This window comes from Aythya marila (genome assembly GCF_965140915.1).
Source record: "Aythya marila genome assembly, chromosome: 8".
NCBI classification, from domain to species: Eukaryota; Metazoa; Chordata; class Aves; order Anseriformes; family Anatidae; genus Aythya; species Aythya marila.
Genome location: NC_139049.1, coordinates 12,108,218 through 12,135,586, shown reverse-complemented (window position 1 = coordinate 12,135,586; position 27,369 = coordinate 12,108,218). Strand labels below are relative to the sequence as shown.

Here is a 27,369-nt window from a genome sequence, read left to right as displayed (position 1 = left end):
CTTTCCCCTTCCTCACCCCCCCTCCCCTCAGCCGGCCGCAGGTGGGCGCTCCCTCGACCGCTGCCATTGGCGGAGGGCGGAGCGGGCCGCCCTCCGCCGGCCTATCAACGGCCGCGCCGCCTCCCCTCGGCCAAGCCGTCGGCGGGCGGCCGATTGGGCGGCGGGCCGCGCGCGGGAGGCGGGGCGGCCGCCTATTGGCGGCGGGGCGGGGCCGGGCCGGCGGGCGGCACCATGTTGGGGGGCCGGCGGGGGGGGAGGGGGCCGCGGCGGCGGCGGCGGTGGCGGCGGGCATGGAGCGGGGCCGCCGGGAGGGGTGAGTGCGGCCGGGGCCGGGCCGGGAGGGGAGGGAGGGGAGGGGCCGCTGCCTGCGTGGCTTGGCGGCACCTGGGGGCGGGGGGGCCATTACGGCTCTTACGGCCGTTACGGCCGTTGGGCCCCCCGCGGGCGGCCCCAGCTGAGGCGCGGTGCGGGCCCGGTGCCGCCGCCCCGCCTCGGGCCCCTCCGGGCAGGGCCGGGCCGGGCCGGGCAGGGCAGGGCGCCTCGCCTCGCCTCGCCCTGCCGGGAGGCAGCGCCGCCCCTCGCTGCCCGCCTCGGCCGCTCGGTGCCGGCTGCCTCTTCCTCACCGGGGCAGAACCGGGCTGGCCCCGCTGCCAGCTTCCAGCCAGCGCGTAAAAACGGCCCCGGTGCTCCCAGGTGCGTCTGAAATGAGCCGGCGGCTCCAAAAGCTTCCCAGGGCAAAGTGCGGTTATATAAACTTTGTTTCCATACAAACCCTGCTTGAAGGGAAGTTTTTCTGCGAGGAGGATTGATGCAGCCTGGCTTCCTGTGGCCTTGCTTGCCACGTCCTACCGCGGCAATTCGTGCCTGCCTGCCACCTGCCCACAGCCCCCCTCTCCCCAGGACTGCTCCCCGTGTCCCCGCCTGCCCCCTCCTCATTGCACAGCCAGCTCCGTCTGGGGGTGGACAGTGTTTGCCAAGTGGCCGGCCAGCTGCTGGACAGCTCGAGGAGATGCCCTGGGTTGCCCTTGGCTCCTTGAGTTTTCTGTCCTCTACCTGTTGGGTGTTTCCATAAAGCTCGAGGAGGTGATCCTCTGAGAAACGTGGCAGAAATTTAGGTGATGGGTTCTCAAGTTGCTAAGGAACATAGTGCGAGCGAGGTAGACAGGTGAAGAAAACGATTTTGTTTCTCTCAGTACAGGAATATCTCAGGCAGTCACTGGTGTTCACAGCTACAGGCATGGATAACATGGGTTAAAGTGCTCGTGATCTTTCTTTCTTTATCTATAATCTCTTGGTCATGCAGAGATGCAGTTGTGCACGGAAAACTCAAGCATAGGCTGTCACTAAGATTTTGCCTATAGGTAGTGTGGGTTTTAACAGAAAAAGCAGGCAAGTAAATGCACACGAAGCCTTGTGCACTGGGTTACTAAACTAGTCCACAAAGCAGCGTACGGAGAGTAGAAGTGACAGAATGAGTCTGATGGATCTACGCAAAGCTCTGTGGGAGCCAGGCTGTGAAGACTGAAATATCGAGGCTTATGCAGGGAGAGAAAGCAGGAGCTGTGAGGGAGCTGGCCAGAGAGGGGAGGGGAGGAAGACTGATCGATCTGGTGAGGCTGAAGTAGGCTTTGGGAAGAGGAAAATGTCACTGCTCTCTACGCCGTTTCTTCAAGGCATTTTCTGAGACATATTGGAGAACTTTTGAAGACCTTTTCATAGGAGATCCTAAAGGGCATAGGTGTGGTTAGGAAGAAAAAACATGAGTATAAATAAAAGTTAGAGCATACTTAACCATATTTATATCAGGTTGTCATTGCTTGAACTATGATTTCTTGTGTCCTAGCGCTGACAGAGCAAACTTTTGCCCCCACTCAGACCTTTTCTGTCAATTGGAGCTTAACAAAATCCATTTGTGTTGCATGCGAGTCTTTTTGAGATGGCAGCTCAGCTGGTCCTCTGCTAATGTTGTGGGCTGCTGACAGTAACAGGTTTTGCTGCTGTTTGTAGCAGGCAAGTTTCATGCTGCTTTTTGACCTGGGAGTAAAGTGCTGTGCTGTTGGTACTCAGTGCCAGGGGGCGTGCTTTCATTCAGGTGCTTGTCCGTACAGTGACCCCACCGTGATATTTAGACGATGCTGGTGTTTGGGTATTGATTTGGGAGATGAGTTACTTGCTGAGAATACACACCTGATTGTAATGAGAGACAAAACTGATCAGGAAATAGCCTGACAAGATGGTGAAAATCAAAAAACTTTTTGGGGTCAAACCCAGCAGTTGACCGCACTGTGGAAAAGCTGGCATGGTTGTTTATTTCTGTTTTATTTTCCTAGCTGATCAGAAGTAGGGTAAGATGGCAGAGAGGAAGGTGTTTTTTTCCCCCGTTCTTTTTGTGACGTGGAAGTAGAGTTTGGGAGATGCAGCAACAAACTCTTTGGGTTCTGTTCTCTGTTCAGTAATGGTAGCTGGAGATTGTGCTAAGCAGAATCTCAAAAAAATAGTACTGAAACCTCACCACTGTTAGAGTTAACCTGGGCTTGGTAAGGGATCAGCGTGGCTGCTCTATATGGGGAGAAGGGTGTGGGTTCTGGGGCTGTAGGTTTTGGGGTTACTGTGTTGGGTTGTTTGCTTTGGTTGGAGGTGTAAAAGTTGTTTGGCTTCTAGGAACTTTGGCTGTTCCTTCTCTGGTGCCTTCTTGTTTGAAGAACATCTAGCATTGTTTCATACGCCCGCTGCTCCTGTGGCCGTGATGTAGAACTGACTGGCTACTCGGCCCCTTTGCTCCTTTTTATTATTTTTTATTTAAGTGGGGGCATCCTTGCCTTGTCCTTTCACCCCTCTCCATTTCTGGAACTACTTCCTTTCTGGGTCTCCTTTGAGCTTATTGCTGTCCCTTATTTTGTCATTGTCCTGGGCTCTTCTGTCCTTTGCTCTGTGGAGTTCTACTCTTACCCTATTTCCCCCTTTAGCATTTCTTTTTTCTTTTTTTCTTAGTTTTTATTTCATTTATTTCTGTGGCCACCCTTTCCACCTCTGTCCTTGTTTCAGGACCAGCTTCATCCTTCCTGAGCTTTCATAATCCTCCTTGCCAATCCATCGTGACAAACGCTTGTGCTTTGCTTTGGAAAGAAATTAAATTGTCCTTTTGGAAGAAATTAATTTCTTTCAAAACCGCATCAATATTTTCTTACAGCACCCGGGTGCTGTCACTCTTAACCGCCTTGAATTTGAAACAATAAAGCTGAAGTTCTTGCTCTCCGTGGTGAACTTCTTCGCGCAGGGATTGATTTTTGTTGGCTCGCTCTGTGCAGCAGCGAGCATAATGCTGGCACCTCCCGGGTACCGTGCAGGCTCTGCAGCTCGTGTGTGAAATCGATTGCGTAGCAACCTCAGGGGGGATGGTGTTTGGGGGGGGAAAGCAGCTGAGGACTCACATTGGTGTCTGTCAGCGAGGACTGGGATGGAGCTCACCTGCTTGCAGTCGGGGCTCAGGCGGAATGTAAGGGGTGGTTGTATGATGTGGTGAGAGGCGTTTGCTGAGGACTGGTCATTCAGTTACGGGAATTACCAAAACGTCTTAGAGCAAATATTGAATTTCTTTTGCTGACTTCTGTCTCCATTGTTGGAGGCCTTCAGCCAAAATTCGTTTCAGAGCTGTCACAAAGAATAGGCTAAGTAAATGGCCTTTGATTTAAGTGGTAGCTCCGAGTTGTATCCTTCCCTCTCCCCCTGCCCCGAAGTACCCCTGGAGAAACTTAACATTCCTGAAACGCAGTGTAGGAAAGTGGGTGCCCAGCTTGAGCTCCCAAGATAAGAAATGTTTCTGTCCAGTGCTTTAGGCAGCCAACCCTGGCTGTCAGGCTTTCTAAAGATGTGTGTGTATGCATCTCTCATAATAAGGAGTAATCCTGAAAGAAGCCGTGTTCTTCTGTGGGACTTCTGACAGACTTGGATGGATTTTAGAAATGAATGAAAGCAGATCCCAACAACCGCAGTGTTCAAAATGATAGAATTACTAGTTATAAAGAAATAAATTATGATCAGAGGGAACAGTTGTAGCTTGATCTGCCTTCCTTTCTTAGATTTAAGAATATTATCATTATTTTGGGCTCTCTTGGGAAGATTTTTTTCTTTATTTCTAAAACATAGGGCTCTCGGGTCAGCTACATCTTCCTCGTCTGTGCCTCTTGTTGTCATGCTTGCAGTATGCAAATTGACATGCTGTGCGGAGAAATGCGGGCTGCCTACACAGAGCTGAGATGAACAATAATCTGTGTTAATTACCGTATAAACGTCTGGTTTGTTGTCTTTCACTGTTGGTACAAGTGCTTGTTTTCCAGTAGATAAAAGTTAATACCTCATGGTTACCTCAGGACCACAGTGCTCAGTTAAAGCCTTCTTTCACCCTATTCACTACCCTTTAGAGGGTTTTTATGTTGCTGCAAGTGGTTGCTCTTAACGTTAACCCCTTTGTTCGTGTTTCACTTTTAACTCGTTGCTGTGAGACTTTCACTTTCTTCCCTGCCTCTGTTGACAGGCCTTATAGAAAGTATTTAAGAGGCAAAATGTGTAGCTTGGGAAAGGCCAAACTGCACAGAGCTGTCACCTAAAGGAGGGCAAAAAAAATAATCCGGTGGTAAACTGGGCAAAGAGCCACCCTCTCGCAGCTTTGGAGGCTGTCACCTGTACGTTGGCTCGTGCTCAGCTTGGTGGCTCTGCTGGAAAAGGTCACTGTGAAAGAGTTGACAGCTGGTCACAGCATTTCCTCGTCCCTGTTGGTGGGCTTTTTGTAACGGGGTTGCTAACAGATGGCTCAGCTGCTCACCTTTGTTGCGCTGGGGTTTCGGCTGCACGTTAGGCTGCCAGCAGCACTGGGCATGGATGGAGCACGGGACCACCCCGCGGGTGGCGGTGCTGACAGCAGTGCCGTTCCGTACCTAGGACGGCTCTGTCACCACTTACTGCCTCATCTCCTGTTAGGGGAGCTCTCTTTGAGAGCTGCTCTCCTTGGGTTGGCTTAAAACTGGCAGAAGGAGGCGGTCGGTGGTTAGATGGGTGTGCAGCCTGGCTCACCGAACTGCCTCGCAGTATGAAAGCTGGCAGTGACACACGGGGAGCTGGGGGAGCCCCACCGCTGGCAGGGAGGGTGGGGCTGCCTACTGCAAATTTGTTTAAGGTGCATGAAGTCATTCTTGGGCTCGCGTGTGGTTTTATACCGGTATCCTTACACCGTGGCAAGCCTGCTTCTGCGCTGATGACTTGCTCAAAGTCAAAGGGTGCACCTCAGCGTTTGGCACAGCCTCCGTCTTCAGTGGAGGTGCAGCTCTGCAGTGCGTGCAGGTCCTCAGCACCTTTGCACCCATTAAGACCTGTGTGAGCAGGGCACGATGTCCACGCAGGTGCTTCAGCACGGCTTCTTCAGCCGGCTGTCATCCGTGTCTGGTTGGCAGCTCGTGGTCTCGCTGTCCTTTGGTTGCTGCTGGTAAATGAACTTAGTCTGCATGGCTTGTTTTTCCAGTGACATGATTAATAATGACTGGTTTATACGCTTATTGTTAAATCGCATGAGAAAGCTTTTCTATATTAGTCCTACCACGGCTCAGGGTGCCATTTGGGGTTTGCATGATTAGCATAGCTTGGGCAAAGAGAAATCTCTCTTGGCTCTGGGTGCTCCTCAGAGATGTGCCATAGTGTCTGTTTCCACTTGGTTTTTAACTACTGTTGTTGATAGTGTGGAGATAATTCCTGTCCTCATAACTGAAATAAAGTTGTTTAACTCAGTGTTATGTTGTCCTTACATGGTAAAACTTTACAGGCAAAGACTTGTTGAGGGGTGGGGCACGTCTTGCAGCCCAAGGTAAATATAGAAGCACATGTGGCTTTAACTGTGTTTTGGGTGATGTTTCTGGGACTACGGTGCTAGCGTTTTGTGTTTTTTCCTGTTAATTTGTTGTTGAGGTTACAGACACTTTATGTATTTTTTGTGGTTACTGGTTTTACAGTTGACTGCCTGAGATGCAGAGTTAACCACAAGAAAGTGAAGATGTCACTTTTTTTTTTTTTACTTTTTTTTTTTTTTTTTTTTTTGAGAATGGAGAAAAGAGAAGTAAATTACAGTGGTTGCAAATGAAATGCAATAAATTAAGTCCTTACAGCTTCAGGAACTAGGCAGTGAAACTGTTCTAGCTGCTTTATTAGTGTTAGAGAATCTACCTGGGACACCTCTCTTCAGCGGCGAACCTCGAGGAGACTGGAGGTCCTGGGTTCTTGTATTAATGGAGTTTGTGAAATTGGAGCCATTGACTTGCACTATAATTCTCTGCAGAAGTCTCACCCGTTGTAGTTGCAGCTAGCAACATACGCTGTTGTGATTTTGGCTTTGTAGAGATGTTATCAGGCAATTTCCCCTTTCTTGTAGATTGCTTAAAGGCTACGGGGAGGCAGCAAAACACGTGGTTTAACTGAAATGCGTGGGCTTTAGGATACCAGTGTAGATAATCCAGACTTAATGTTCCAAGAACAGACTTGATTTTTCAGCTTGGTGGGATCTGTGGGAAGACAATTAAGTTTGTATTTTGTTTCCTTTTAGGAGTACCAGAAGATGCTTCAGTGGCCATCTCTCTCTTACAATGCAAGTTATGAATGAATTCATTAACTAACATCCCGCTCCTCACCCTGCTCTCCGATAGACTTCCTGGAACTCTTGGAAGCAAGAGTCAGGGGAGAAGGGTTGCAAGTCACCATGAAGCTAAAGCAGCGAGTCGTGCTCCTGGCCATCCTCCTTGTCATCTTCATCTTCACTAAAGTTTTCCTCATTGACAACTTGGACACCTCAGCTGCCAACCGGGAGGACCAGCGCGCCTTCCACCGCATGATGGCGAGCCTGCGCGTAGAGCTGGACCCCCGCCTCGACCACACGTTGCAGTCCCCCTGGGAGATTGCAGCCCAGTGGGTGGTGCCTCGGGAGGTGTATCCCGAGGAGACGCCCGAGCTAGGGGCTGTTATGCACGCCATGTCGACGAAGAAGATAATAAAAGCTGACGTGGGATACAAAGGGACCCAGCTGAAAGCTTTGCTAATACTTGAAGGAGGACAGAAGGTTGTCTTCAAACCCAAGAGGTAAATATTGCCTTCAGTGACTGGGTTAATAACAGCTTTATGTATTTCTTTGTCTCCACGTTGTCGCATTAACCCAAGTTACAAATTTGCACACAAACGGAAAGGTCATTCTGTTATTTGTGAGACAATACAGAGCCTTGCTGGTCCCCTGGTAACACTAGGTTGCTGTGCCAGCTGTCTGTCAGGCTGTGTGGCTTGGTGCTTGCACCAGCCTTGCTGCAGGTTAAAAGAATAATCACTGTGTTCAGTCCTCAGGGAGTGTTGGTTAAATCAACGTGTTTCTTAGCAGTATCTTCGCAATTCTGGAAGTGCCTGTTCTGGCAGCATGGAGACGAGTCTTGCCTACTCTTTCTCAATTAAAACTGCCAGGAGAAAATGCAGTTCAAAAATAGGGAAGGAGGGAAAGCTCACAGTGCTCTTAGAAGTAGATCTGGATGTCTGGTGTAGCTACATATAGGCTGTAAAAATGGCTTGGTAGGTCAGAACGAAAACTCGTTTATCTCTTGTCTGGCAGTAGCAAGTACTGGAGGAGCAAAGTAAGAATGAGCAGGTAGAGATGTTTCCTTGGTAAGGCCTGTTTACAGTGATCTGAAGGGAAATTTGATGTGATTGGACATCTATGAAATCTTGAGCACATCTATAAAACTTTTTGAACTGTTTGCCTTTGGGGGAAAAGAAAGTAGGATAAAAAGATGTAAAAAGCTGTTTTTGTGGGAGCACATTGCAAATGTAAAGTGTTGTCCTCCCAGAATGAGTGCATCTCTCTCCAAAGGATGCTGGACTGAGAAATTATGAAGTTTTTCTGACATGTTAACGAGTGATTAGAGGATGAGGAAAAACATCTGCCCTCCACTTCCTGAACTTGCACTCCTGTTTCTGTAAGATCTGTTACTGGCCTGGCTGGAGCTTCGCTGTGGGGCCAGGCAGCATTTAACTGTGTGAACCTTTCACACAGGAGCATTGGTGGTATGGCAGGCAGCTCATCCAATATGTGTCATAACAAGTTGTGGCACTTCCATAGCGCTTTCTGTTCAAGTGAGTGCTGTAAAGAGGTTCACCAAGCACTACGTTACGCTCCAATGTCCGTGCAGGCAATCCCTGACTATGCTCCATCAAGGACATGTGCTGCTGGGAATGTTTATAGGAGTGCTAGACAGTTTATAGGAGTGCCAGACAGTATGGCTGCAGCTGTCTGTTTGTGACTGCTGACTAGCTAGATGTGGAGGTAGAGTCTTTTTCTGTCATTGCAGGAGAGTCTGCTTAACTTTCAGCTTTTGACCTGAAAGGTGTATGAAAGCTGCTGTATTAAACAACCTTTTTGAGAGAGCTCACTGGCTGGAAAAGAATGGATTCTCTTGATTTGCCACCTTTGCCCTGGGAGGTGCTAGATGCCTATTGTGCATGGAAGCAAGAAGTTGATTGTGTTTTACTGATCAGTTTTAGCTCTGCAGCTTTCAAAAGGTGACCCTGCTTTCAAAAGCCTGCTGTAAGTACATGCAGAAGACCTGACTCTGAAGCTGTGTTCTTTTGGTAGCTGTCTAATTTCAGAATTACTCAAAATCTAGCTTAAGATAATATGCTTAATGGTTGCTACCATTGTATGCCAGCGGGTTAGGTGAAATAAAGTACTTGTTTGGAGCTAAATTCAAATTTGGCATCTGTCAAATCTTCCTTCCAAAAACTACATAGCATCCAGCACTGGTTAGTGCTTTCTTGAGCTGCCCTGCAGAGGCTAACTGGTACTCAGACTGGTGAAATGTTGTCTGGCCCCAGAGATTTTCTCTGAACAGGTTTAAAACATCAAAGTAGAGCCCTGTGGCTTCACGTACGCTACTGCTGCTTCTGCTTGAACCCCAAGTCTGTTGAAAAATCATCCAGTTTACACAATTAGATTTATAGATGGAAATGAGAAAATAGGTAATCTAATTTGGCCTTGCTTTGTGTGTTGCATTTCACTAATTTTCTCAGTATCTATAGTGGTGCTTTACACTTCTTAAGCAGTATCTAGACCTGATTCAGATGTCATGAACATCTGAAGTTTTTATTTGCCTCCACTATTTAATTAACATCTATTTAAAAAAAAAAAAAAAAAAAAGCCCGACACTTCACCGTGGTATGCTGCTGCTGTTGTTGTAATGAGTGTCAATTTTTTACTTCTTGCTGTTGTGTCTTTTCTTCGCCAAAAGAAAGGGACTTTGTGTCTGTTATTCTCAGATTCACGCTTGCTGATCTTCTAACTACAAAAGATTGCATTTGACATTTCTGCCACAATATCAGATTGTATTTTCTTGTTAATCTACAATCTATTCTAACCCCCGAATCATTTGTAGAGTTGCTGCTTTCCAGTATAAATAGGCCCCTGTTCTGTAGCTGGGTCTGTGTTCTTTGTTCTTAGATGTGACTTGGCATATGGTTGAATTCGAACTCATTAGTTTGAATGGGCCCTGCTTCCCAGGCTCTTGAGACCACTGTAAATTTTTGACCTTGCCTCCTTATTTACTGCTTCAGTAGTCTGTACACCATTTAATCTCACTAATTTCTCCCTCTCCGATAAGCAATCATTTTGAAAGTGACCCAGAGACCATTTAGCTTAGCAGTTATTGTACTTGTTTCTCTGAACAGGAAAACTGATGGAAATCCTGCCTGAATCACTTTTTTGATTTACTTCCATTACAGATATGCCAGGGATTATGTAGTAGAAGGAGAACCATATGCTGGCTATGACAGACACAACGCAGAAGTGGCAGCCTTTCACTTGGATAGGTATGCAACTATTGGACTACGTGGTTTTATTGTCTCTGGTAAACTCTTTCTCAGAGTGGGAGGAAAAGGAGTCCCTTGAAGAAAGCATCTCACATGTGAGATGTTTCTGACCTGCCAATATGTCACATTGAAGCCAAAAGTAAAAGTGATGTTTTTAATTTTTTGTGAAACTGCATTGCAAAGATCTGGCTAGCTTCTACCATTAAGGATTTTTGTGAGATACTTGGAAAGGAGAATAAGCACTGAAACCGCTGTAATAACATATTCGGAAGGAAGAGTGAGCCAAATTTTGTGCGAGAGTCTGAACTGCCAAATGTGATAGATTAATGTCCACTATGCTAAAAGTAAAGGTTAATGTCTAGACTTACAGTTCTAAATATGAATCGGTGCACCCTGGAGGAAAAGCAGCTATTTATCTATTAATTGTGTTCATGGGTATTGAGGTTGTGCTGTGGACCTGAGCTGGAGGTGAAATTACCAGGGAAAAAAAAAGAATCCAAAGTTACAGTAGATACGAAGAACAGGATGGAAAATACCGAACACTGAGTATCGATAGTTGTGAAATGTGGGTTAGAGATGCAGTTTCATCTTGAGTAATTGAGTGTAGTCTTGGTCTCCTCATTATAAGAGGATGACGTGGGCACCTTGCAGAAGACTTCTGAAGACATTTAAAGATGTTAATTCTTAGATGAAGAGATGTAAATCCCTGTTCAAGGCGATAGGTAGGGACAAATAATACAGCGATTTACTTAAATTTAGTTTTAGTCTTCCCTTCTCGGTACATAAATAAGAGGCTCTTCACTGTGAGTAAATTTGTAGGTGGTTAAAGGTATGTTTGCTAATCCTAGGTCATCTGTGGAACTCATTGCACAGGTGATGGAAATTGGTTTGGTGATAACTAGTTGCATGATTCCCATCACAGTTGGTGCAGTCGTCAGGCAGCGGGCCAAAACCTGTGTGTGTGTTAAGACAGAAAAATTGTAGATGGAGCCAGATGTCTGTTACTCGTGTGTTTTCCAGAAAAATACAGACTGCAGTTTCCTTGAAAAAGCTGAGACCAAACGTTGTAAGACAGCAATTCAAAGCCCCATCCCAGTGTCCAACCCCTTCCTTCTTTTTCTTCCTTGTTATCTCTTTGGCTTTTTTTTTGGAGGCCTTTTCCTCTCTTTTTGTATATGTACCTCTATATTCTTCAAGAACATCTAGCAAAAACTACTTGCCCATATAACATACATGTACATTTGTTTTAATCGTGACCGTTGCATATTTTGGCCCAGAGTCGTCTTGTTTCAAGAATGACCCAGATCATACTGTGTTTACCACCGGTGGGGAGGTTGTGCTACCCCAAATACTGGACTTTCAGCTGTGGGCCTGAAACTACAGGGACAGGTGTTCTGGATATGATTTCTGCATTTATCTATTTGTAACGCCTGCATTTTCTCAAACTGTGCATATCTGTACTGGCTGTGAGCTTTGTTTTCTTGCATACATGGTTTGTTCGGGTAGACATTTTATGGAGCCTTTCCTGAGAATTATTTTATACTTATGGGACCTGCTTGTTAAATAATGAAAAAAATTAAACAACCTTGTAGCTATTAAGGAATGACTCTGCCAGTATTGCTGTGGAATGGAGGTTGTCCCTTCAAAAAAGGGACCGAGAGTCCAAGATGCAAGGACTACCAAATGGGTATCAAGTGTACATTAAGGTAGTTGGGTCTGTGGAAGACATGAGAGTAGCACCTGGATCTCGATTGCAAGTCTGATGATTATTCGTCCCACCTTTTTTTTCCAGGCACTTCTCAGACATGTGGTTTTATTCTACCGTTCTAAACTCCTAGATTGTTTACTTTCAAGCGCGATTGAATTGGGCTTATGCATAACATTTTATCAGATTGTAATTTCCACAAATTAGGAATGATCTTCCCAGGTGACCAGCCCAGAGGCCATATGGTTTCTGCTTGAGTCTGTTCACAAGATGTGATAGATACTTCTGGCATCAGGTCTGATTTCTCAGAGTTGGAACATGATTCATCCTGTGTTGCTCTGCTGCAAATAGTCTAATAAAGGAGTGCCACTGATGGCCTGTAAAGCAACTGAACACCCAGACACTTCAGAAAGAGGGGTTTATTTACTTGGCCTTGGAGAAGTGAGGAGGTTGCTGCAGCATTCCAACTTTATTCCCTGGTCTCAAATCATCTTGATTTCACACAGTGGCACAGAGACAGTGTATTGTTAGGTTATTTTTAATTTAAAACTGCTGCCTGTGTTGCTAATTCTCATCCCTCCTCTTGTCATTTTGTTTGTTTGCATGTTTTTTACCCCAAATCAGAATTCTGGGTTTCCGACGAGCTCCGCTGGTGGTTGGCCGGTTTGTGAACCTACGTACAGAGATCAAACCAGTTGCCACAGAGCAGCTTCTGGGCACCTTCATGACTGTAGGTAAGTAGATTCCATGGATTGTGCAGCCCAGTAAAGAAAGATCTTTTTAATGGAAAAAAAAGAGCTGTGGGAATCTAACACAGTTAGAGAACAGTTAAGTATCAGACAGGAAGCTGGTAAGCCTCTTTCTGTGCCAGGAGAGATCCTAACGCTTGTATAACCCCAGCTGGTGGGGGAGGAGGACTTCTTTCTCCAAGTGATTTTTCATCTGTAATTTCTCTGTTCCAAAATGCTGCTGTTACAGATGAGTGTTTTTTTTTTTGTTTTTTTTTTGAGTAAAAATTGTATTTCTTTTGTCACAGGCTGTTAGAAATGTTTGTTACTAGGCCTGAAAGGAAAAGAATGGAGTTGTGTTTAATGCTGACACGGGTTATTTGGGATAATTTATAGAGCTGGTGCATTGGTTGGTGTTCAGTGGTGTTTGTGCCACGTCAGTCTGCTAAGCATCCATAACTGTGTCAGAACTTCCTTATGTTGTTTGCAGTCACAATGCTGGAAAGGGGACCGAATAGGAATTCCTAATGTGAGCTCCTACAAGGTGGTCATTAAGCACCAACAGGGGACTCAGCCTGCACCCTTAAATCCTTCAGGCTTTTTATAAAATACCTGATAACCACTCTTTTTTTTATAAATAAATAAATAAAATTAGAGATGATTCTTTCTTCAGAATTTAGAGATGATTCTTCATTACAGCTGATCTGTGTGATGTATGTGTCTGTATTTATTTCTGTATTACAAACACTGCTGGTAATCTCACCTTCTAAGCTTGCTTAATGCTTTCAATTATAAGGTTGAACTTTCAGAAGTGAGTAGCTTTGCCTTGCCAAACTTCTTGCATTTAGATTGGGTGTCTGCTGCAGGCAGACTTTACTTTTTCTCATTTCAGCCAAAGTAACTAAGCAGTTTTCTAGCACAAATGCTGACTTGAAAAGTACAGCTCCAAAACTTTTTCATTGCCTCCCCTTAGGTTCCTTGGAACCCCTTGTTCTACAGAGCATAAACCAAATACATGGTCAGAACTGTGACAATTGCACTGGGGGGGAATCTCTTGTCAACCCAAATTTGATTCTTCTTCTGAAGTTTTGAAGGAAAGATCCTTCATGAATGCTCAGTACAGATTTGCTAGAGCTCTGGCTAGAATCTCAGATGCTAGACTTACTGTAAGCCATTCATAGGAAGCGAGGCTTGCAGGGTTGTCCATGCAAATTGAGATCTGGTGGGCTGCAAGTTCGGTACTGTAAGTGATCATCTGCTTGATGTCCTCCAGCTGTCCAAATGGGATGCTAAGAGCACAAGAGCCAGTTCTGGATGGGGGACTGCAAAGGAGTGCTGGCTGATGTGATGCAGATGATTGCGATGAGAGATTGGGACCCACCGTGTAAGGATGGAAAGTGAGAAGCACATGTTGGTGTCTGGGGAGGATGTTGGATGTAGAGCTGGAGGAAAAAGGACGGGGAATAAGAGGTGTTGCAAGGAAGTGAGACATGGTTGAAGAATGTTTTGGAAGAACATCTGTGGGAATGGAACGGGAATTGACTTGGCAGGGGTCAGGCAAAGGCAGGTTAGGAGGATGTGGCAGAAAAGGTTAAGCTAAAGAAGTTAATCCAGACTACAAAGATTATTTTACCCTACAGGCTACATAGTACTTAACAGACTAAAGGCTGCTGGGCTTCATCATTTCTCTTCTGTCAGAAGACACCGGTGAAACTTCTGACAGAGCTGCATTCCTGCGTCCTAAGAATGTTGGCTTGTTTCTCCTGCTGGGTCAGCTCAAGTAGCTGAATTGTGTGGCAAGTCTTACGGCTCCAACTTTGTGTTCTGCTTAATCTTTTTTTCAGTTGTCTCTTCACAGTCAACTTTTTCAAAAAAGTGTGAAATCTGACCAGGGTGTTAAACAAGCAGTGCTAAGGTTGCAGAGTCGAGGTCCAGAGGATTAGGAAGGGATCACAAAAAACTTGGTGATCGTGCAGTGTTGTTTTTATCATGCTGAGAGATAATACAGCAGAAAATATAAATACTCTCACCTTGAAGTATTAGTCTTTAATGTTGTTTTGAATGAATAGAGGATGTCTGTCTAATCCCTTTTGAGCCTTCCTCTCTCAGAGAGAGGAAGCATGAGGTCAAGTGCAGTGAAATGCTGTTGCAGGGAAGGCTCTGCTGCAGCAGCATGCTCCTGAGTTTCAGTTGTCATCCCTCAAATTAAGTTCTACTCTATTTTTATTTCTTTTTAAGGAAATAATACTTGCTTCTATGGAAAGTGCTACTATTGTCGGGAAACAGAACCAGCTTGTGCAGATGGGGACATCATGGAGGGGTCAGTGACTCTGTGGCTACCAGATGTCTGGCCTCTTCAGAAGCATCGGCACCCTTGGGGTAGGACTTACCGTGAAGGCAAACTTGCCAGGTATGAGATCGTGACAGGGTTAATCTTTGTACATGATAATCTGTACTAGAATTGTCCTCGCAGTACAGTGGCTAATTTAAAGGAACAAGTCTTCTCTAAACCCAGAGTTTGCCAACAGCTTTCTTGATATAACAGTAGAAGTCAAAAAGTCTAGTGTGTGATTTAAGTGAAAATGAGCAAGAAAGAAATCTTCATTGTTTTCAACAATACTAAGAGCTGTCCTCCTTTTTCTTGCCTGGTACATTAACTCCACCATAAAGTCACTCCAAACTCTGAAAATGCAAGATTCCTGTGCTGCTAAACCTCCTTTTGATACCATCAGTGCTTGGGGACCACGCATCTGAAGAATGCTTTTGTAGGAGGGTACACGTGGGATCTAGGGTCTTGTACAAAGACGTAGCATGTCAGAATGTTTGGGTTGAAGATGTCTTTGTCATGACCAGAGCAAATGGTTTGGACCTTAGTAATTTTTTCCAAATTTGTATCCTGGACAAGTGATTAGAAAGAGATTTTTAGTCTTTGATCTAAGATTTCCGTTGATTTCCAGTAATGTAGTCGTTCTTAGTTTCATCCAAAAGCATCATTGAATTATTTTAGAGCATTAAATGTATAGCTTGATTTTTGAGCAGCAAACGTTATCTCCTTTTCAGCAGGTCAGAAACAGCTGAATTTAGAACATGGTCAGTGTTCTAAAAAAAATCAAACTGACTGAATTTTGTGGAGGTGTGTTCTTTTTTTTTTTTTTTTGAAGGACTGTTTTTCATTGTACACTGCCTGCTTATGTAGGAGTTTACCCTGATACCTACGCTGACTTGATTGACATACATTGTATTTTAAACTTATGCTCAGATGGGATTGCATGGTCCTGTTTTGTACCTTAGTGTGTTGCACTTCTGACTTCTATGGCATCAGGAGAATTAAAAGGTCTAGATGCCTTGCTCTCCTTTTTCTGTGTCAGATAATCATGGAAAAATAACTGTAGGCATTTTCCTCCCAGTCTCGCTACTTCTACTCTGCCCTGAGTTGGCCTTTAGAACATAAATCATCTAGTGTCATTAGTCTACGTAATTTTTAATGGAAATGTGATAGATAAAATTCCTCACCTTTGAAGTCTTAGGCTAATATGATATTAAGGATCAGAAATAAATGTCAGAGGAAGATCTGTCTTGAAAGACTGAATGAAAAATGAGAAGAGCACATAGTATATCTGAAAAATTGTTCCAAGAATATTAAGTACTGATCTAAAGTAAAATAAGAGAAAGAAAAACAGTAGAGGGAGAGAGAGATATAGCATAAAGGAAGTGTATCAAGTACGAGGAAGAGCACATTCTGAGACTTCTGCCTTGTGGGTTCGTGCTCTAAGTTAAGTGCAGGTTTGACCTGGATGCAAAAGAAAGGGGAAACTAGAGATTTGTTAACCAAAACACTGAGAAGATAAAATTTTGCCATTCTGATTTGGATAACTGGAGGAAAGATGGGATATTGGAGCTCGGAGTCCAGATCTCTAGAAGATGAGGTGGGGCATGTGACAGTTCTAGTAGTTAAGTTCTTATCTTTTCTCTGCTTTTATTACTGTGTGTGATTTTGAGCATATCAGTGAGTTTCTCCAGCTTTTATTTCCTCTATTTCTCTTTCCAATTCACAGATGGTTTAAGGCATTTCCAAGTTAACTGCTATTTTGCAGAGGATTGTTTCAGTCCTTACATGGAAGATGTTATAGAAGTACTTGTTATTTAAGTAGACAGATGGAAAGGATATACGCCAAAGATCTGGCTGATTTGGTGGTGGTGGTGAATAGCTTTGAAAACTGTAAAGAAGAAAATGAGAAAAATTTAAAATCCTAGCTTTGGAGAATTGAGACATGACATCTATGTTGTAAGACTGCAGGTACATGCATAGGCTATGTGTATAAGAAGAGGAAAGAAAAGAGAAGCTTGAAATCTTGCCAGTGGAGAAGAAGGTGAGAGACTCCAAAAGGAAAATGGGGAGGAAAGAAGCAACTGTGAGTGGAAGAGAATGAACACGTGGGGCACTTAGGCCAGTGGAAGACATTAGTAACCACAATGAGGTTATTTACAGTAGGCAGAAAAAAAGGATCAGAGGGTTGCTGGAAAGCAAGACTGGTGGCAGCTGATCAAGGCAGTAGAAATAGACATGATACTCAAAGTCCTTAGTTAGAAAATGAGGGGAGAAGAGTCACAATGGACATCTTGCAGTGAGGCAGCCCAACCACGGCTGCCTCGTGAGCAGGAATTAAGCAAACTCTGACCTTCTCTGCTGGAAGATGGTGTGTAACCTTGTACTAAAACTATAGCTCCATACCCTCCTAGGGTGTTAATACAGGTTTTACTCTTCTAATAAAACATTTTTGTCTAGCTCTTTCTTTTTTATAGAGCCTTGATTGCTGCATTTAACTTTTCTTTAAGCACTGATAGTTGAGTAGAGGGACTGCTTTAAGTACTTGTGGTGTGAGTGTTCCTTGAAGATTTGGTTTGGTTTCTCTTGGTGGCTTGCAGGTGGGAGTATGATGAAAGCTATTGTGATGCTGTGAAGAAGACTTCACCTTACGACTCGGGTCCCCGTCTGCTTGATATCATTGACACCGCAATATTTGACTATTTGATTGGGAACGCTGACCGGCATCACTACGAGAGTTTTCAGGATGATGAAGGAGCCAGTATGCTCATCCTTCTGGATAACGCCAAAAGGTGAGGCAAAGGGAAATCCTGGTGGCCAGGCCTCAGGAGGGATGAGGGCACGCATTATCTGCTCTGTCTCTGTTTTCTTTCTTTCTGTCACTTACTTTTCCATTAGTACATTTTTGCTAAAAATCCAAAGCTTTCCCTCTTATTAGGAATTACTCACCAAACATCAGGGGCTTTCAAGGGCTGTTGTACTTCCTCCATGGTCTAGATACATAGCTGTGCCTGCTTTGGACTAAGTCTTCATCAAAGTAAAGAAACTTCCAAATTAGGCCAATACAATTTGTTTATCAAAAGCAGCTTTTAAAGGTTTGTCTCTCCTACCACAGATCTGCCCCAGAGCTGTACTCATTTAAGTGGTAGAAGATGATAAATTTCTAGGATTTACTATCTCCTAGCGAGTATTAGTGAGTGTCATAGTACAAGTAGATACCTTCAAGATGTCATTCTGAATGATTTGGCATTCTGTGCCTTCTGGATGTGTCTACTACAGCAATAAAAGTATAAAAGTTTAAAGTAGAGAGAGAATTGATGGTAAGAGCAAAATACGACAATGTGAGTGTACTAGGTGCTTACTGCTGGGATCCACCAGCCACTGAAGTCTGGTAATATCTGTGATAGATGAGGAAAAAACATAAAAGTGTGATAAGGCGATGAGTAATGCTATTTTTTGCAGAACCACGCACTTGAAAATACTTAAGGGACTTTGTAAATAATTTTAGATGGAAAACAGTAAATATTGTCACAAAAAAAATGAAACACATAGTAACTGGGAGGAACTGATGAGAAGTCCTTTTTGAGGTCAACTTTTGTTGTCAGATGAGGCAATTGCAGACAAAAGGACTGACTGGGTGAAGAACTCACTGAGAGCAGCCCTGCAGAGAAGGACTTGGAGGTTGTGGTAGAATAAAAAAGCTCGATGTGAGCCAGCAGGGTGTGCTTGCAGCCCAGAAGGGCAACTGTGTCCTGGGCTGCATCACCAGAGGGGTGGGCAGCAGGGGAAGGAGGGGATTGTCCTCCCTCTACTCCGCCGTGGTGAGGCTCCACCTGGAGCCCTCTGTCTGGGTCTGGGGCCCTCAGCACCAGAAGGATGTGGAGCTGTTAGAGGGGGTCCAGAGGAAGCCATAAGGATGATCAGAGGCTGGAGCACCTCTCCTATGAAGAAAGGCTGAGAGAGCTGGGTCTATTCAGCCTGAAGAAGAGAGGGCTCCAGGGTGACCTCATTGCAGCTTCTTAGTACTTAGAGGGGGCTTATCAAAAAGATGGAGAGTGACTTTTTGCTCAGGCAGACAAAGACAGGACAAGGAGCAACAGACTTAAACTAAAAGAGGGGAGATTTAAATTACATGTTAGGAGGAAATTCTTCACTCAGAGGGTGGTGAGGCACTGCAACAGGTTGCCCAGAGAAGTTGTGGATGTCCTGGAGGTGTTCAAGGCCAGGTTAGATGAGGCCCTGAGCAACCTGATGTAGTGGGTGGTGTCCCTGCCTATGGCAGGGGGTTGGAACTGGGTGATCCTTGAAGTCCCTTTCATCACAAGCCATTCTATGATTTTACAAAAACTGGCAAAAAAAAAAAAAAAAAAAAAAAAGACATGTATGTAGTTGAAGGCTAAAATACTATGAAATTCTTTTGGCAGGCCTCCCTTAGAAAGTGTGATCATGAAGCGTTAAGCTTGATCACCTTGTATATTGAACCGTTGATCTAAACTTGGACATCTAAAATACTGTGGGGCTAATGTTTCATTCATTCCCTGTCCAGCTGTGTCAGAAAGGCAAGACTCATGCTCTGTGTCCAGAATACCAATTATCGCTTTCCCCCCCTTTGCAAGATGAGCCCAATTTCCTAACTCCTCTGAAGTTTGTTTCCAAGGTGCCTTGGTCTGATAAAGAACTAGGTACACTGGTGTTGCTTCCATTTAGCTGGTACATTAACTGATGCTGTTGAGAGTTATATCTGTAATTGGTCATGGCCTGTTTATGTTTTAATTTAAATGATTTAAGCTCTTGGAGCATTAAATTGCCTAGTATTGATTTTTGAATTCTTTACAAGTCTGTTGATGATGAGAACAACATTAAGTGTTCAACTGCTTCACTTTTTTTTTTTTTTTTTTTTCTTTTTTTTCCATTTTGCTTTTCAGCTTTGGAAACCCTGCCCTGGATGAAAGAAGCATTCTAGCTCCTCTTTATCAGTGCTGCATGTAAGTGAAATTCAGGGATGCTGTTCACTCTGCTTATGAAATTTCTGTTCTTAGATTTGCAATACAATTAAGTTTGAAGCCTTCTGGCAACCTGAAAATACTCACTCAGGTACACAGTACTTTCTTTTTTTGAAGTACTGTGTGTGTTTGATGTACTGTCAGTGCTCAAGAAGCTCAGAAATACATTTTTATTAAGGTAGTAAATCAGATGGTAGACTAGAGGAAGTAGTCTCACCTCCAGGTCACTGGTCAAATCTATTCTGAGTCAGTATGACAGGTACGTTGCATCTGCAGCTGTCTCCATCCAGCTCCTGCTGAATAAAAGTTCACATCACGGTTTGAGTTCTCCCTGACAGAAGCTAAGGACTCTACGTGTCTGGCAACTTAACTACCTGCATTTCGAAGTGTTCCTTCTCAACTGGACTATAGCACTGCTCAGGGTGTGGCTTTCAAAGAGAGGTTTGTAGTTTTTTGCAGGATTTGGTTTTCATTTTGGCCTTGTGAGCTGTGGTTTTTGCTCATTTTATTTTTATTGCCTGCAAGCTGTTGATTTCTGTTTTCTGTGGCCCCTTTCTCACCAGGACCTTGCTACTTCTCATTAACAAGTAAATACAAATGCCAGGAAGAAAAGTACTGATAAATCTATTTCCTGCATCTGTTACTTCAAGATAACATAGAGTCCTTTAAACCTTCCAAAATAAGCATCTAGCTGAGAGTTCCTTGAGCCTGTCCTTGGAGGGTTCTGACTCATGAACTCCTCAGCCTGGAAAAAAGCCTGGGAAACCTGGGAACTCTGAAGAAAGTCTGAGTTCTTGCCCCCCTGCTTGCTCCAAGCAAGGCTCTATGTATGCTACAGTACACCTGACCTACATTTTGCAACATTTTTGCAGAATCCACATGGAGAACAATTAAATTAATTGATTTTTAATTTCTTTAGTTTTCCTGTATTAATTTTGAATGCATTTTTAATTTCCTGTTTTGTGAGGATCTTTTGGAGTCTTCCTCATCTACATTCTCCCAAATGTAACCAGAAGAGATGTTTATGTAATGGACTTCGCAGTTCTCTGCTTTTCAGATATCCTTTCTTTGTGATACCAGGCACACTTCATATAAGAAGTCATAAGTTTCAACTATTGGTTTATTACAATACTTGCTTTCATTGCTTGTTTCTTTGGAGGCCCTCAAAAGCAAGGAGTTTAGTGGTTCTAAAACACAAAAATTGGAGGGCAAATCCCAAGAGACTTCACAGAAAAGACTACTTGGATATGCTAACATGACAAAGTTAATGGCAATCGAAGCAGAAAGATCACTGACATGTTCACTTTCTGTGGAAGTTCAGTTGAGTGACTTGTGTCTGTTGTGATTAGCTGTTGGTCAGTTACACTCTTCCTGAGGTAAGGTGAGTTCTGTTTTTGCATTAACAGACAGTTTATTTTCTTTCTGTTCTGAACTTTGTTCAGAATGCCTCAGGGCTAAAGAAGTTCCTTGCTAGGAGCTGAAAGTGTTTCTATATAACATAAGAATTGTGCTGTGGTTATAACTGGTCCCCATCTCTCCCCAAACCATTTTTGTGATAAACTCCTTTTGATTTAGATAAAGTCATGATGTTATAGGCTCCTTCCAGAGGCTGGCTTTTGGCATTGCTGACGGGGCTTTAGCCGAGTGGTGGTATGATGATGTTTGTTTTTCTTCTGCAGCATCCGGGTTTCTACCTGGAACAGACTCAATTACCTGAAGAATGGAGTACTGAAGTCTGCCTTAAAAACTGCCATGTCGCATGACCCCATCTCACCAGTGCTTTCTGACCCTCATCTGGATGCCCTAGACCAGCGGCTTCTCAGCATTCTGGCTACAGTGAAGCAGTGCACAGACCAGTTTGGGCCAGATGTTGTGCTGGTGGAAGACAGGATGACACTGTCTCATTTGTAATTGTAGTGGAACGCAGATGAAACTCTTTTTTTAAAAAAAACAAAACAAAAAAAAAGCGATAGAAAAACAGCACAATCAGTTCTGACAGGCTGTGGCCACGATGGACTGAAATGAACAGGAAGCTTCCGAGCCAGAGAAACAGAGGTGACGCTGGCTTTTACCGTGGGCTGACAGCAGTGAGAGGTGGGAAGTTTGAGCCTCGGATGGCTCAGTACCTGTAGTGGCATCTCGGCCATCGCGGTGTGTCCATTGCCGGCAGTGGACGTTGCACTGGATGAAAATGGCTCCTGGTGTTGGTGGAAGCGCGTGGAATACAGACACTAAGTTGTGGACTGGTTCTAGAGGGGTGAAACAGAGGTGAACAGTACGGTCCTCTCCCCTTCTCTTCCCCACATACGGTTGTGTGAGTTTTGTCTGATTCAGGGTTGTATGTAATCAGCTGTGAGCTGGTTAGGCATTTTACTGCTTCTTTAGAGAACGAGGAAGTGGTGAATAAAATAATTACTAGACTGAAGAGTTGCGCCCCCACCCCAGGGGGTGGGATGTTCTTCTGAATGCCATTAGGGGTGGGAGAGGGGACCTCTGCTGCTCAGCTGCCCTCTCCTCGATAAAAAATCTGAGAAAGGGGGCTGCCTCACTTGTGATAAAGGTTCAGTGTTATCGCTGAAGTCCTATCAAAGATTTATCCACAGGGTTGAAGATTTAAAGGAGGACAGGGTGGTTATATAGCACTTGATAGTTAAGGGGTTAAAGTAAGTTTCCACATGTCCTGTCACTGTTTTCCATTAGTAGGGAACCTGGTCTGAGTTGAGGAACTCTCTTTGCAGTCCTGTGTCTGTGTTAACCAAATTTTTATTATGTTGTAGCTGAGGAGGAGGACAGAATCTGTCCTTGGAAACAGATTCCATTTAGCGAGGTCCTGCTGCTTACTGTATGCCCCTTTTAATTTGGAGAATCTGGACGTGTTGCTGGACTTCCCCAGTAACCAACAGCCGTGGACAAGGCCCTGAAGAGAGTGGAGAGAACCCTGAGCTGTGCTCTTTCCTCGTCATCTCCCACAGAGAGAGCTTCATGCTGCTTGATGCTGCAGTCACAGCTCAGTGCTGCCGTTGTGTGGAATGCCAGCAGTTTTTCAGTCCGACCTTCTACCTGGCCTGTCTTGCGGCTGAGCTCTGAAGCTGTGAGCGTTTCCAGTAAGTTTTTCTGCCTTGCTGCTTCCTGCAACCCCCACTGGGATGCTCTGATGGATCTGGGTGTTCATCCTGGTGTCTTCACTCCTAATGGTTTCGCCATAAGGCGAGGAAATGTCTGTGCAAGTTGGCCTTTTGGGGTGACCTCACAGCACTCATCTGTGCTAATCCTGTCATACTTCAGCACTGCGTCAGTCTGCACTGCAGACAAGCTTGTGGCCGTGAAACTTGTCACATTCGTGGTAGGTCTGAATCTGTCTCCAGAAGGGGAAGCACTTTCTTCAGCAGGTTTCCAAATTTAAAGAGTTTACATCAATTTTCAGTTCACACAGTATGGTCCTTATAAGTAAGGGAACATATCGCTTCCCAAAGTGGTTATATCTTATTGAACTTGTGAGCCAGAGCAGCAAAACGTCAGTATAAGCCCTTTTCCTTGACGTGTCTGTCAAAATCTTTCCACCTCTGCAGCAGTGTGGCAGGCAGACGAAATGAAGAGCTGTTTACTGGTGCTTGCAGCTGCTGCCATACCTGATCAAAGAGGCGTGAGTGAAAGAGGTTATTTTAAAATGTAGTTTTATTTCGTTGACGTCTTTTTGTCATTTTCTGAGCAGAATATCTTGAAAGTAGAATGCAGCTGTTCTCCTGAAATGGGCTTCTGTGTTCTTCTAGATGTCTTTTGGACTTGGCTACATCACAGATTCTCTCCACAGTCAGGACTGGAGCCAGAGTTATTTATTGGTGTTGCTAGTCAGGACCAATGTACAGACCGCTTTTTGGATACTGGTGTTAAACTGGTGCCTCTGTGGCTGTACTGGATAATATAACAGAAGCTTAAGAAGCCCTGGTCCTTTGTGCGTTTAGCCCGTGTGGATGGTGCCTGGTAGGTGCCCTTAGTGCAGCACCGAGTGCCCTGGGCTGACACATCGTGTAGCCCACAGCCACATCTCACTGGCTGGGAGGTACTGTGAGTAGCAGGAGGTGAGTGAATGCTTCTGTTCTGAAGCAGAATAGGTCCACACTAAGCCATTTTGGCATAAACTTGTTTCCCAAAAAGTTCAAGGTGATTTACGTGAGAGGGGAGACCGAAGCACATGAGAGCAGCTTGAAGTATTTTTATTTTTTTTTCTCTGAGCAAAATCATGAGCACTTAATATTTTGGGAAGGCTCTGTGGAAATTTGAAGATCAGATTTGTGTTTCAGCACTGCTGATGATTCACATTTGACTCAGTAACAAATTCTAAAAAACCCTCTGTCTTTATGAAATTAAATTCATGTTCAAGGCTTATTCTTTGCTTGCTTAGGGGCTTCTAAGCTGAACCTTGCAGTCAGATCCGATCTGGGGATAAGTTTTCCTTCAGTATGAATGTCAAAGAATTAAAGTACTGTACTGGTTTAGTTGTAAACAAAGGGCATGAAGTCAAACATCATCATTTAGGAGGAAGCAGGAAATAGGTGCTTTTTTCCTTCTTTTTTTTTGTTTTTATTTTGGTCATATTGACTCTTGTGGTCACTGGAGCTTGGTGTCCTGCAGCAGGAAAAAAGAATCAATTCCTCTCTTACCCAGAATCAGGAAGATCCAATTTTGGCATTGTAATCACTGGTGTTTTGGCAGAGATCGTTGTTTCGCTTTAATATGGAACCCTGAGAAATTTCAAGTGAGTCGTAACCATTGCAAAGGAAATAAGAAGCAACATCCAGATGCAAAACGGAGTCTGCTTGAACCTCTAAAAAATGTTTGTGAGGCAGGTGCTATGCTGTCTGTTGATGAGGTTTTCATGACACTTCTAATTCTTGTTCACTGTGCACACTGTAATTCGCTGGCTCCAGATGTTACAAAATGGTTATGTTGTGGATATTAGTAATATCAGAGCGCTTGAAGCACAGAAATCAAGAACTAATTAAAAAGAGAGCATCATCAGCCATCTGCTATTTATCTCCTCCTTCCAAAGGCAGCAGTCAGGCTGGAGGAAACACTGAAATCAGCTCCTCTTCCAGCAGCTAATGAACTGGAGTGTGTCTTGCCAAACAAACTTCAACTGCAAAATAATAATTTATTAAGAAGGTAATTTATTTGCTGCGGCAGCTGGAGCAAGATGCTTGAAACAGACACCCCTGTTGGAGCTGTCAGAGGATTGCCCCTGGGAGCAGCTGCACAAATGGAGGTTGCTAATAAGAAAACGGAATGCAATCATGACTTTCTACTTGTATCCCCCAGGGTCAAATCCCACATAAAGCAACATTGTGTGAATAAAGATTTTAATAAAGCAACGCTGATGGATTGTTTAAGTTTCTCTCCATGCCTTCCCCCTCTCCCCATTTCCTACATTTGAACATTTGAATTGTTTTGCTACTGGTGTTTCCCAGTTATTCCTTCACTGGTGCTTACCGATGGCATTTATTCCAGGGATGTATTTATTTTCAAGATTGGGATCAAATGCGCAGCTTGATTGCGAGAGCTTTGCTGGTGAGGCAGGATGTGTTCAAGAAGAGTGTACCAAAGTGATGTTAAACAAAACACAGCCAGGCTTAAATGGTCTCCAGAGAGCAAATCTATTTGGCTTTGTAGTGTGCATCCCTGGGCCCTGCATCTGCCAAACACCTAGGCTGATTTCTTGCTTGTGTCCCAGTAGGCTGGCTCGTTGTACGGTGTATTCACTTGGCAAAAGGTATGTATAGAAACTGGCAAGTGTTTGTGGTTGGCTTTTCTAAGCTTTTATTGAAGCCTTATTACGAGACGTGGCAAATAAACAGCCATCAAAGACCTGTTCCCACAGAGCACGGGGATCTCATCTTGCTGGATCAGAGCTTGTTTTTGCAATAACCTGCTGCACTGAGCTTTTCAGAGGTCAAGGTGACACTCGCAGCTCTGAACGTCAGGCATCTGGAAGCAAAGGAAGCCGCTGGGAGCTGCTGTGGCCTTGAGATGACTTCGGGACGAGCTGCTGGCCTCATGTGGCTCCTGGGGACCGGCAGACCGTGAAACCACCGAGTCACCATGCTCATGGAAACGTGGGAACGCTCTGACCTGGCCTGCACCATCAGAATGGTGTCGGTACGTGGCCAGGAGCTTCTGCTTTTTCTTAAACTGATTTCTCCGGTGGAAGCACCCTGCTGCGTAACAGGGTGAGAGTTTATGTAACCGTAAAGTTTGAAATGTTTCTGATTATAAAATGAACATAGCTTTACAGAAGAATACACAGAAACAACTTCGAGCCAGTGGAAAAGAACATGGTTTTGAAAACCAGCTCTCTTCCTGAATTTCCTTCAGATTCTTTCCCTACAATTTTTTGTTTCTAAAAAGTAAAAAAGAAAAGAAGTTTGTGGCATGTGTGGCACTGGTGCTCTGTTTTTTCTTTGCAGTCTCAATATTTTTAGGAGACTGGGGGTAGAACTTGGTGGGAGAAAAAGAGGGAGAGAGATCCCTCAATCTCCTTTATTCCACATCTTCATTTTATTTGCTGATCTAATCCTTGTCTGCATTATGCTGAGCTGCTGGAGAGGCTCTCCTCCTGCTGCCTTCTGTCAGAGTTCATCTGTGGAAGCGTAGCAGGAATTACTGTGCGGAAACTGAGAAAAACTGTAAAAGGGTGGATGCACAGCATTTCCCCATTGAGCTGATACAGCTGTAGCTTAAAATCCCAGACTGCAAGGTGCCCTCTGTCTGCTTGTACCGAGTTGTCAGAGGTGCTGCATAAGCCAGGCATCACCACATTTTTTGCAGTACTGATTTTTCTTTCTCTTTAGATGATACCTGCAGTCAGACCCAACCTGACCCAAGATCATGGATTTTTAATCAGATGGATGCTGTTCGCCAGGACTGCTCTGGAATAACTGTTACGTTATGTCTGGGGCTGTGCAGCCCCCTGCAGCTTCCTCTTCCTGTGAAACTGCCAGCTGAAGACCAGCAAATACTATAGCAAGAGCTTGAGATTCAGCAGAGGAAGGAAAAAAAATAGAGATGTAGTCCTAGCAAGCTGCACTAGGGCACTGCCTGTCTGCTGTGCTTCCCAGCCTGTCCTTCCTAGCCAGGTATGAGTGAGTTCTTCCCTTGCAGAGCACTGGGGTCTCTTCCACCCTTCTGCACCTTCCCATCTAGTCCTTGGGCATAATTTCCTGCCTGAGGTCCTGCAAAGGGGATTGAGTTAGTCAGGATTTTGGATTTTTTTAATGTTTTAATGTTACTTTTTATTTTTTTTCCTTCAGTTCCTTGTTAACCTCAGCCTGGTCATCAGGGTGTAGTTGGCAGGTTACTGAAAAACGACTTTCATTTTCCTCTCTAGCTCTCGCAATGTGCTACACTTACATGAGCTGCCACCCCAGGAACTGTGCTGTTGCTCCCTGGAGCTGGCATGGAACCATCAGTCATTTTATCTTTCCGATTTTTTTTCTTTTTTTTTTTTTTCCATTGGAACATTGAAGCATCTGCTTTTTGTAGTGAAGACCAGCCCTTTTGATCAGCTCTTTTCAACTAAAACATTTATCCCAGGAGGGCAGGGCTTGAATGTCACAACTATGTTGTATTTTTTTTTCATAAATCCACATAAGGGCTTCAATTCAGATGCTTCAGGTGGTTTTCAGAAAGATTGGTGGCAGTTTCATTTTTCTGTGGCTGCAGTGCTTTTGGTTT

The 27,369-nt window shown here is 44.4% G+C and overlaps 1 protein-coding gene across 5 annotated transcripts; it reads left to right on the top strand.

Annotated features, from left to right (window-relative positions):
* Window positions 1-244: 244 nt before the first annotated feature.
* Window positions 245-26,505, top strand: FAM20B (FAM20B glycosaminoglycan xylosylkinase). 5 transcript variants are annotated; one of them, XR_014318041.1, is made up of 9 exons: window positions 245-313; window positions 6,587-7,116; window positions 9,793-9,879; window positions 12,209-12,318; window positions 14,551-14,722; window positions 17,239-17,430; window positions 19,564-19,623; window positions 21,321-22,745; window positions 26,487-26,505. XR_014318041.1 is itself a non-coding variant. In XM_082766327.1 (8 exons), exons 2-8 carry the CDS (start codon window positions 6,740-6,742, stop codon window positions 21,550-21,552), a joined length of 1,230 nt encoding a protein of 409 aa, XP_082622453.1. In that variant the 5' UTR covers window positions 245-313; window positions 6,587-6,739; the 3' UTR covers window positions 21,553-26,050. The 5 variants fall into 5 exon arrangements, 3 of the variants coding, with proteins under 3 accessions (XP_082622453.1, XP_082622455.1, XP_082622454.1); XR_014318042.1 differs by lacking the exon at window positions 26,487-26,505 and having other exon boundaries at window positions 21,321-21,955; window positions 22,419-26,050; XM_082766327.1 differs by lacking the exon at window positions 26,487-26,505 and having other exon boundaries at window positions 21,321-26,050.
* Window positions 26,506-27,369: the final 864 nt, after the last annotated feature.

What these genes read in the sequence shown, in the direction of transcription:
- FAM20B (XM_082766327.1), top strand. Translation starts at nt 6,740, where the DNA reads ATGAAGCTAAAGCAGCGAGTCGTGCTCCTGGCCATCCTCCTTGTCATC. An exon ending in CTTCTGGATAACGCCAAAAG is followed by an intron (nt 17,431 to 19,563) that starts GTGAGGCAAAGG and finishes TTTGCTTTTCAG; the next exon opens with CTTTGGAAACCCTGCCCTGG. An exon ending in CCTCTTTATCAGTGCTGCAT is followed by an intron (nt 19,624 to 21,320) that starts GTAAGTGAAATT and finishes TTTCTTCTGCAG; the next exon opens with CATCCGGGTTTCTACCTGGA.